Source organism: Phymastichus coffea, unplaced genomic scaffold (assembly GCF_024137745.1).
Source record: "Phymastichus coffea isolate CEN01 unplaced genomic scaffold, Cenicafe_Pcof_1.1 PCOF00038, whole genome shotgun sequence".
NCBI lineage: Eukaryota > Metazoa > Arthropoda > Insecta > Hymenoptera > Eulophidae > Phymastichus > Phymastichus coffea.
In genome coordinates, this window is record NW_026706849.1 from 713,536 (window position 1) to 723,264 (window position 9,729).

Below are 9,729 nucleotides of genomic sequence, written 5' to 3' on the forward strand. Positions count from 1 at the left end.
AGCGTCACGTTTCGCGGACTCTCGAGTTAATTGCGATTATCTCGGCGCGTACAGCCTTCAGTTCCACGTTTAATAAGCCTACTCGCAGACACGCGTGTGCGCGTATCGCGATCGATGACTGTGGATGACTCGCGCGCCACGGCCAATGTTGTCATCGCGCTCGCTCACCAATTAGTCGCGCTTCCGGCGCGTGTGCCGTACGCATTTACTTAGTAACACGACTCGCGGTCTTGCGCGCGCGTAACCAAGTCCCTTCGACTCGTTAAAAGCCTCGGTAACTCGAGCCCAAATTGACGAATCGAGCGAGCCCCCGCGTACATAACCGAGCGCCGCAATGGCAGTAGGCCCTCTTTTTTCCACTAAAAGTATCAAGCCGTCTAGAACTCATCAATTATCCGGACTTTTTCTTTCTCTCTACATTCTCAACTCCGTTAGCTCTCTCACTCTTACAGTACTGCGTTTCTATTTCATTACGCTAATAGGCTTTTGCTAAAGGGGTTCCATTTTCATTTTCGCTGCATTTATTTAATTGCATTGTCTTGTCTGGTCAAATATAACTGTGCTCCAACGCCATTTATCGCTGTTTAGTTAGTAAGAAAGAAAAAAAAAACGCGGACGATACGGCGCAAGTTCAGGCAAAACTGCTGTCAATTTTATTCCAAAATTTTATCAATTGAATTACTCCATCGATATCGAATATGCTTTGTGGCATCATCTTCAATCTCTTCATTTTCATGACTTCATTGTTTCTCAACAATTGTACTGTCTGTTCATTCATCCAGAGATTGTTATTGATATATTTCATTCTCTGATTTTGTGTAGCTATGGATGTGATAAATTGAAATCTATGGCTGTTAATGTAATGGAAGTAAGCCACTAAAGCTCTAGAAAGAGAAGAAACGATAGCATTAATTACACGAGGACGTTAATGTCTCCAAACTTCCTCAGCACATCTATTTTCGCAGCACGCTTCAATGCTTGATCTATTCTACTTACTTCGTTTAATTTAACCCAAAGCTTTCTATTACAGTAAACTTATCTCTCGTAAAAAATTGAATAAAAAATTTGTGTAGACGACAATTATTCGATGCGTGTTGAAAAAACCGATTGGTAAACTTATTCATTCGAGACGGTAAAGTTTTTCAGGTTTAAGAAGTCAGAAATTATTTTTTTAAACTCAGCGCATTCAATAAAGTGAGCTCATATCGAAAAGACTGCTTTGTATAAAAATAGAGCGGCTTTTTTATTTTCTTCGTACTATTGCATAAATATTATGATTTCGTTAGTTGTTACGTACTTATTTTTTAATATATGTATATGAATAATCATACAAATCGTTTTTACATAGGAAGCTTGAAACGGTCGGAATATCATTACTGACGAAACGTCGATGAAAATATTTGCTTGTTTTTCTTTCAGTTGAAACATTGTCCTTTCAGATCAATAAGTCGATTCTTCAATCAACTTTTCAACATTCACAACTAAGACGGACACTCAATTCAGTTCAGTCGAGAATTCAACGTTATTCGATGCATCTTCAGTTTTATAAACAACCAATCAAGCACGATAAACCAAATTTAATACGATGTGTAAGTATAAGAAAAGTTCGTGATTTTTCCATCATAGTATTATTGAATTAATCTTCTAGTTCGAGTAAATTTATTTCACAACATATTACGGGACTCTTATCCTTCAATCATTAGAGAACATTTGATTCCAATTAAAGTCGTCTTAGGTAAGCTCAAAGAGACTGTTAGAAGATCCTTGTTGTTGGTCTCTTGTAAATTACGATTATAGTCGGACAATTAGGGGGTCTCGAAAGCTATTCCCGGGGACGTGAAAAGACTAATGTCTTCTGTGCTGAGCGAGGAAGGCGTGAATTTACAAACGTGTCTTGTTATCCACGACCGCCTGCGTAGCTCTCCAATACTAATAGAACTATCTTTGCTCTGTTACTTGTTTTGCTGACACCGTTTGGCTTGCGCGGACATCGCGTTTGACGCACGTTGAACGATTCAGTAAAACAAACCAACCGAGCTCATTCTGCGGAGTTTACTTTTTTTTAAACCAACATTTGCATTCCATTCACCTACGTTGTGTGCTTCAATAATTGATCGATAAGGAATGCACTCCGACGTTGAAGATGTCAATTAAAAGTGCACTCGAGACATTATATTAATTAAATTTCCGAGATGGTAACCTGAATTGCAAATAGCTCTCGAAATATTTATATCGAATGAAGAATCGAGGAGGGGAAGACGAAACGAAGAGGGAAAGAGGAGGCGAGCGAAGAGAAGAGAAGAGAAGGCTGTTATGTTAGCAGGGGATACAGAGGAAGCGAAAGGGGTAGAAATTTCTACAGGCGTCGTATGAAAGGGAATCTCGGAGAGGCGCGCGCGGGCTTTGGGTTTCGACTTCGAATGAGAAAAAAACACTCCAGACAAAGCCTAATTAGGGGAGGGATTACGCGCGCGAGAGAGTGAAAGAGAGACCACCGTATATACGATAATGCCCACTTGTACTCTCGCGCGCGAGCCTAGGAACGCAAAAGTTAAATTAAATGCCCCGGGAATTACGCTTGCGTTTTACGCCGCGTTTAAGTTGCAGTTGGCACGACTTCGGAGCCGCCCGCCCCCTTCGGTCGCCGCCGCCCGCGCCGCACCACGCCAGATCTCTGACGAAGCTGTGCGCCGGCCTACAGCGCGTCGCGTTCTACCCTTAGCTGGAAAAATCTAAAATCTGTGTTCAGGCAAATTTTAGCAGCAGCAGAGTTTGCGAAGTATCCGTAGTCTCACGCTAAGGGCGCTAAAGTCACCTTGCCGCGAGTTATTCCAGGCGCCAAACCAATTAATCACTTCGGACACTTGTACGCGCTTAATCCCATTCTACTTGCTTTCACTTTAAAAACTCGAGAGTGCACTATGTGCGAGTAGATGGCGCGAAAAACATACTCTTTGGACGGCATATCGGCTTTTATCGAGGTCGCGAGAGCGGGCTAATAATGCATTAGCACACTCAATGTGCTCGCCGACGACACGATACTTCGGTCAGAGCGACTATCAGCAAATGGCCAGGCTGCAAGTCGCAACTATTTCTCGGGTAGTAATGAGTCTAATAAATGTTGTTTCAAGTGATCGTGCGGCCGTTTCAAGGGAGTGTCCTTTGGCTCATCGAGTAGCCCTTGATGGTCACACTGGTAAATGCGTTGCTCGAGGGTAATTGGCAGAGGGGCACACGCGTGCGGCCCGCACACACTAATTGCACCAGATTCCTTGTCAAGCGCGAACATCCGATATATCGACGCTTGTCCGCAGCCTCGTGCGGACACTCTCGCTAAGTGCACTGCCCCGTACGCTGATGATGCTTGCACGTCTCTTTGGGCCTCTCAAAAGCTGCCAAGTCTTTGTTGCGGTCGTACCTTCACTTTTCGTTTTCAAAATACTATTACCCCTTCATCTGTCCAAGTTACTTGCGCTTTCTTTTCGAAACCGTTGAAAACTAGTGTAAAAAAGGGCAAGCAATCGATGTTCCATACGAGAGTGCATATTGAAAATGATTGGACAACTTTCTCCCTTTACTGCTCTCGCATCTGTTCATTAAACTGTTTTTGTCTAGCACACTCCGTCGTTAATTCGCAAGCGTTTTGCCGTATAAGTACCGCCTAACCAGTATTACCGTGTACGCTCGTTGCGCTAAGTGCGGCCTGCTGCTTGCACATACAGGTGTACGCAGAGCGTTGACTTGACATCGACGAGGCGCGGAAAAGGTAACGACCATGCGTGGCAACGGTGACTCAATCATCGGTTTCCCCTCAAATAATTAGACCGATCTTGTCTCAGGCCACTGGCATCTAGAACCGGATTCTTCCACCACCATATTATTTCGCTCTCAATCAACTTTTTTGAAAATTCATCAAAATGCTAGACCAGATAATCAGACAAGTCCGCAATTTACCGTTTCATTAGTCTACAGCTTAAACATTCTTCGGTACCACCGTATTTCTCAACGACAAAGTGTGCAACGGTAAAATATTTGAAAGTAATAATTCAATCGTCAGAATTATTACTTCGAAAAATCGATGTCCATCAAATCTACATGTATATGGTTAAACCGTAACTATGCATTTGTTCAAAAATCAAATCTGTATCTCAGCCCAGTCAGACTTTACTTTTATTCATTCTTTTCTCAGTAAAATACAGTTTCGAACTGCTTTTAATCCCTTCATTTATTTAGCATTTATAACTTATTTTACATTCGATCTGTGGTGTGCCTTTTATAAATTTATATTCTAAATAAGCAGTAAATAAGCTTACCGACTGGTTGTAAGTCTTGCATTTTTTAAATATTTCTTTACATAAATTAATAAATATTCATATCAGTGGTGTAATGAATAAATTATGTAAAATTCATTAACAAAAAACGAAAAAATACATCTCTTTAGTCTAGCGATGAAGATTTGTTCTTCGAATACTTTTTGACGAATCATAGCGTATAACTCAGTGATAACACTAATTTCAAGACTACTCTGTCGGCAGAATTCAAGAGTGATGTAGTCACTAATGGGTCTGCCAAAAGTAAGTCAATCTTGTGTGACGGGAATTAAAGTTCAATATTGATTTTACTCTTGTGAGTTAAAAATAATTTTTAGTGACTTATAAAACAATTATTATGATAACAGAAAGGAGCTGATATGTTATTTTTGCTCCATGTTAAATCAATTTGCGTTATAAAAATCGACATAAAGAGACTCTATATATCACCTCAAATGTGATTAACCTGTTAACCGAGCGAGACGTATAAATACGTCCAAAGTAAACAATATCGGGTACGGGTAGGACATATGAATACGTCCTCGATATTTATATTGCGCCCTGGAACGGGCGGGACGTATATTTTACTACTACTATGGTAATACGTCATTCATACACATCTTAGTGGAAAAGGACGCGCCCGTTATATGTTGCGTAATTAGAAAGGGATTTCCCCGGTTAACAAGTTAAATAATTCATTAATAATTGATTGAGAATGTATTGAATTTCAATAGATACTAAAGATTTTACTAAAGATTTTTACTCAATGTTGATTGAAGAATACGTTTTTGTGGCTTACTCTCAAATAAAATGAAAAACTGCAAGTCGTATTAATTGCGAAAAGGTATAGGATAAAGGAATTCGTATTGGATAAGGAAACCCGAAGCTCTAGTTTTGAAAGCTTGAAAAAATTCCTATTTACTAGTATCACTGCGGTTACTTCGCGATCTTCATACAAGCTGCAGCTAAAGAGTAAAAAAATACTCAAACTCGTTTGTGATGCGATAAAGAGGAAGAGCATGCACACGTGATCATTGCAAAATTCAAGCTAGCTTTCGCACGAAATGCCAGCTGATTTAGCGATTTGGCCAGCATCCAAGCGACCAGCTCTTACTCCTAGCCTCGAGAAAAAAAACAAACATCGAAGCATGAGAAAAAGTAGATGAAGAAAAATAAATGGAAGGCGTATCAAGTGCTTCCGTATCTTTATTAGAACAGTCCGCTGGCCACTGGAGGCCAACTTTTTTATTGTACGTACGGTCGCTTCAACCTGCGGCTATTGCTCACAATGCAGAGCTTTTAAGTTAATTATTTAAAGTTATTGCTATATGTTCGAACTTCTATATACATCGAAAAACCTTATTTTAAATTTTCTCTTTTATAACTCCAATACATTAGTTTTGATGTTTTTATATGAATAGTATAGAGCTGCACAATAAAACTATAAAAATTATACATTGTTGTAAATCATTTCTATGACTATACATGTAGATATTTCGTTATCGCTTTCAAACAGATACAAGGTATCAGATTTAAATAACAGATGCATATCTATTTTAAAGAGGTATCATTAATCAGCAAGATAAATAACACATTTATACGAATTAAATAAAACTCTCTTGCGACCGAAAACCCATTTATGAATTGTTATTCATTATTTGAAAACAAGAGAAAGTTGATATTGATATTTATTCATTAGATCGCTGACAGTAGGTTAACTGTTTAGCGTTGAAAGCTATTAGCTGAACATAAATCAAGGCTCCCGAAAAAAAAAACGCTACTGTGCGCGGATTCCTGACTAGAGAGCATATCACAATATTCATGAAGGAAAGTCCTTACTAACTAACGTTACAAATTCGAGTTGTCAGTGGCGGTGTACGCGCGGCAGTCATGCGAAGCACTCGGCACGCAGATTCACGAATTATGAAATCGTTGAAGCGAGCTCATTATTCGCAAAGACTTTCTAGTAGCAGGCAGTCTCAACGAAAAATTCGGCTCTGATAGGAGTGTCCTGCTGGCGCGCTTGCTTTACTTTCATTGCATTGCTCTTTTGCTCTGCATGCGCGCGGGAAAGGAAAAATTCCTCTCTCGTTTTTGCTTAGTCGTTAGCCCGCATTAGTGTCATCGGTCTTCGGACAAGCGATCTGTTGTTCTTCTCGTACTTTCTTTTCAGAGGCTGCAGCCGAGAGACACGCCGAGCGTGCTCAACACTTCCGCGTAACAGTGCACCATTCAGCGCATTGCCTAATCACTTGGCTATAGCCGCAGAATACTTGTCAGCTGCAATTCTCAGGCATTAACTTTGTGGATTCAACGTGCAAATGTCTTGTTTTTTCCCACAAAAAGATACGCTGTTCAAATATCAGTTCAAACAATCCGTGAATTTTTAATCTTCAAGGCATAACATTCCTTCTGTTTTGCTATCTAGACGTATTGTCTCTTTGCCTTTTCGATTAGATAAATAATTATTTTCACTGCAGATATATATTTGTAAATGATTATCATTTACTGGTCTCCAAATGTTCCAGTGTCTGAATGTGTTAATGATAAGATTAGTTGAGCAAGTTATTTGAAAAAAACAAGCTTAACAAGCGTTCAATTGAAGTTCAGTCGATCAGACTTACTTTTTTTAATAATAAAAATGTTAATATTAACAGTATTTTCTCTACTGTGCTATTTCGTAATATATAGTGCAGCAGATACAAAGTATTTGCCTGATTGGAAAAGTTTGGACAGTCGACCTCTTCCACAATGGTATGATGAAGCTAAGTTTGGCATTTTCATCCACTGGGGCGTTTTCAGTGTTCCAAGTTATGGATCAGAATGGTTTTGGAACTACTTGGAAAGTAATGAAGCCATAATGTGATATCTAATAAAACTATATATTTTCTTAATGAAACATTCATTTATTATTGGTATTTCAGGTTTGAAACCTGATTATCTCGAATTCATGAGGAAGAATTACAAGCCTGGTTTCACATATCAAGACTTTGCTAGAGATTTTACTGCAGAATTTTATAATGCTTCGCAGTGGAGTGCACTATTCCAAGCATCAGGTGCTAAATACGTCGTACTCACTAGTAAACATCACGAAGGTTATACGCTTTGGCCATCAAAATATTCTTTTGGTTGGAATGCGAAAGACGTTGGACCTCACAAAGATTTAGTTGGTAAATACAATAAGACTAAATTGCATCATTAAATTAATCTGAAACTGAATATTTAGAATCGAACTATCTAATTTTGTTCAGGTGAACTTGCATCAGCTATCAGAGAAAATACCGATCTCAAGTTTGGTTTATACCACTCACTATTCGAATGGTATAATCCTTTGTGGAACTATGACCAGAAGAACAATTTCAAAACTAATATATTTGTAACAACTAAAGCCATGCCAGAATTGAGAGAGCTAGTTGAAATTTACAAACCAGAAATTGTATGGTCTGATGGTGACCCAGCATCTGACGTATATTGGCAGTCCAAAGAGTTCTTAAGTTGGTTATATAATGACAGTCCTGTTAACAAAACTGTAGTAACTAATGACCGATGGGGATCGGGTACAGCTTGCAAACATGGAGATTTTTATTCTTGCGCTGATCGATATAATCCTGGTAAATATATAAAACTTTTATATGTAAAAAGAGCTAAAAGTTATACATATTGGATTAATTGTTCAAAATCAGACAACCAATGTTAATTTATACGCTATATGCTCATCACGATTAACTTCATATTTAATCGCTTTCATATTAATATATAAAAAACTTTTTATAAGGTATTTTACAAAATCATAAATGGGAAAATTGCATGACAATCGACCGTAAATCATGGGGCTACCGTAGAAATGCTGTATTGGAAGATTACTTGAGTTTGGAAACTTTAGTAAAAGAACTAGTCACCACTGTAAGCTGTGGCGGAAATTTACTGATGAATGTTGGGCCCACAAAAGATGGCATAATAACGCCTGTATATGAGGAACGTCTAAGAGGAATCGGTATTTAGGTTCAAATTAATGATTTTTATATTTAAAATGTGGATGATAAACTGATGTTAATTTTGAATCAAAGGAAAATGGTTGGATGTCAATGGAGAAGCCATATATAAAAGTAAACCTTGGAAAGTCCAGAATGATACTTTGACGGAAGATGTTTGGTATACTGTCGGAGTAAATGGTGATCTGTATGCCTCTTTACTATCTTGGCCAGAAAATGATACAGTAATATTAGGATCAGTTAAGGTCAAGTCTGATACAAAAGTGACATTACTTGGAAGCTCTCAAGAAATTGCAGTAAGTAAAGATAATAACTTTTTTTGAATATCATTTGATTAATATAAATATTTAAAACATGTTCTTTAATTTATTAGTTGAAGCAATTGGATGAGTATCTTGAAGTATACTTATCTTCAAAAGCAAATAAGGGACAACCGGCATGGGTGCTTCGAATTACAAACTATCAATAATAGACCAACTGTTTTTGATAAAATGTCAAAAAAATCTCTGCTACTAAATAAAATATTTATATCCATGGATAGTATTTTGTGATAAAACAGTAAAATAAATTCATTTTCATTTATTCATTACAGAGAAATTATACATTAGTTATTTAAAAGTAAAAATATATAATGTATTACATTACAATAATATCGTAATCCAGCAAAGGAAATAATTACTGTTCGATAAAATGGATACAGCAAAGGAAACTAATACTAAACTAAAACTAAAAAATAAAAAAAAATAAAGATGTTTCTGTTTATATTAGTCACGGTCAAAGCTCAAACTTCTGTGCAAGAGATCGTGGGTTCGAACCCTATGCATGTGAGGATTTTCAGAAATTAAATTTTCATATAATTGTTACCGTGATTCCGGTAGTTCGGATGAAACTGTAGGTCCAGTCATGATGTGTGTAAAACTTTCTCCTCCTGTACTATTTAAAAAAATGGTGGGTAAGGTGGATCTTCTTACTTATAACTATAGGGAACCAAGACTAATGCGTACGAGTACTTAGTGTATCTCTGCAGCATTCCACGTGGACGTAAATCTTTAAGTTACAATAGCAATAATAATATATATAGTTATATGTAAACTTATACAATCTTTTCCTTTATCAGTATCTAATAAGAATTTGTTTAGCTCTAGTAAAACGTTGCTTTTCTATTATATTTTTACGTATATCCTCTTTTCCACATTGATCAGTCTTGCTGAACAAGTAAGACCTATAACACGCATTTCTTTATAATGAGGAAACATGGATTGATGTTGTCTTTGAGTCACATTGAGTCACAATTATAAGTTGTAGTAAAGTCTATATCATCAAGTATATATTGGACAATTCTTCGTAGTAGTAGAATAGAGACTCCAAGGTGAACGTCTGTTCTGTGTCAAGTGGATTTTAATCTGTCATTTTTGAGTACTATTTTA

The 9,729-nt window shown here is 37.5% G+C and overlaps 1 protein-coding gene across 1 annotated transcript; it reads left to right on the forward strand.

Annotated features, from left to right (window-relative positions):
- Positions 1–6,951: 6,951 nt before the first annotated feature.
- LOC131663794 (alpha-L-fucosidase-like) lies at positions 6,952–8,771 on the forward strand. Its single transcript, XM_058934430.1, has 6 exons — positions 6,952–7,156; positions 7,235–7,480; positions 7,562–7,921; positions 8,086–8,304; positions 8,378–8,598; positions 8,676–8,771. Exons 1-6 carry the CDS (start codon positions 6,952–6,954, stop codon positions 8,769–8,771), a joined length of 1,347 nt encoding a protein of 448 aa, XP_058790413.1.
- The last annotated feature ends 958 nt before the right edge of the window (positions 8,772–9,729 follow it).

Excerpts from the sequence above, each read along its gene's own strand:
- LOC131663794 (XM_058934430.1), top strand. The coding sequence starts at position 6,952 with ATGTTAATATTAACAGTATTTTCTCTACTGTGCTATTTCGTAATATAT. Across the intron at positions 7,481-7,561 it reads ACCTCACAAAGATTTAGTTG|GTGAACTTGCATCAGCTATC; the intron begins GTAAATACAATA and ends AATTTTGTTCAG. Across the intron at positions 8,599-8,675 it reads GAAGCTCTCAAGAAATTGCA|TTGAAGCAATTGGATGAGTA; the intron begins GTAAGTAAAGAT and ends TTAATTTATTAG.